This window comes from Bison bison, unplaced genomic scaffold (assembly GCF_000754665.1).
Source record: "Bison bison bison isolate TAMUID 2011002044 unplaced genomic scaffold, Bison_UMD1.0 scf7180017851617, whole genome shotgun sequence".
Lineage (NCBI taxonomy): Eukaryota > Metazoa > Chordata > Mammalia > Artiodactyla > Bovidae > Bison > Bison bison.
Window position 1 is genome coordinate 2,019 of NW_011482190.1, and position 944 is coordinate 2,962.

A 944-nucleotide genomic window follows, 5' to 3' on the forward strand; every position below is an offset into this window, starting at 1 on the left:
GCATTCTGTTGTAGGAAACATCTGAGGACATAAAAGCTACACTCAAGGAACATGTCCTTTTAGCACCTTCACTTTTTGATCTCTACAGAAGAGAATGAGAAGTCAGATGGTGACGATGATGACAACTTCAGTCAGCAGCTGGTCTTGCTCCTCCAAAGGAGTGCACTTTAATTATAGTGTTCAATCACCACACAACGTCTCAGGAGCATCAAATTTTACTGCCTGCTCCATGGATGAAAAATTACTCTCCAGTGTGTTAATAACATTCTACTCTGTTATTTTCATCATGGGGCTGGTTGGAAACATTATTGCCCTCTATGTATTCCTGGGTATCCACCGCAAAAGAAATTCCATTCAGATTTACCTACTCAATGTAGCCATTGCAGACCTCTTACTTATCTTCTGCCTCCCCTTCCGAATAATGTATCACATTAATCAAAACAAGTGGACACTAGGTGTGATTCTTTGCAAGGTTGTGGGAACACTATTTTATATGAACATGTATATTAGCATTATTTTGCTTGGATTCATCAGTTTGGATCGTTATATCAAAATTAATCGGTCTATCCAACAACGGAAGGCAATAACAACCAAGCAGAGTATTTATGTTTGCTGTATAGTATGGGTAATTGCTCTTGCTGGATTTTTAACTATGATTATTTTAACCCTTAAGAAAGGAGGTCATAATTCCACGATGTGCTTCCATTACAGAGATAAGGTCAATGCAAAAGGAGAAGCAATTTTTAACTATGTTCTTGTGGTAATGTTCTGGCTCATTTTCCTACTAATCATCCTTTCATATATTAAGATTGGGAAGAATCTATTGAGGATTTCTAAAAAGAGGTCAAAATTTCCGAATTCTGGTAAATATGCCACTACTGCCCGGAATTCCTTCATTGTGCTCATCATTTTTACTGTATGTTTTGTTCCCTACCACGCCTTCC

At 37.8% G+C, this 944-nt stretch overlaps 1 protein-coding gene across 1 annotated transcript in view; it reads left to right on the forward strand.

Annotated features, from left to right (window-relative positions):
• The window catches only part of GPR34 (G protein-coupled receptor 34), a gene marked incomplete at its 3' end in the record, with an annotated part of 2,940 nt that extends 1,997 nt beyond the window's left edge, over nt 1-943 (forward strand). The window contains exon 2 of the mRNA XM_010851045.1: nt 15-943. Within this exon, the coding sequence (XP_010849347.1) occupies nt 95-943 (849 nt within the window). The remainder of the gene's footprint in view (nt 1-14) is intronic.
• Between the last annotated feature and the right edge of the window lies 1 nt (nt 944).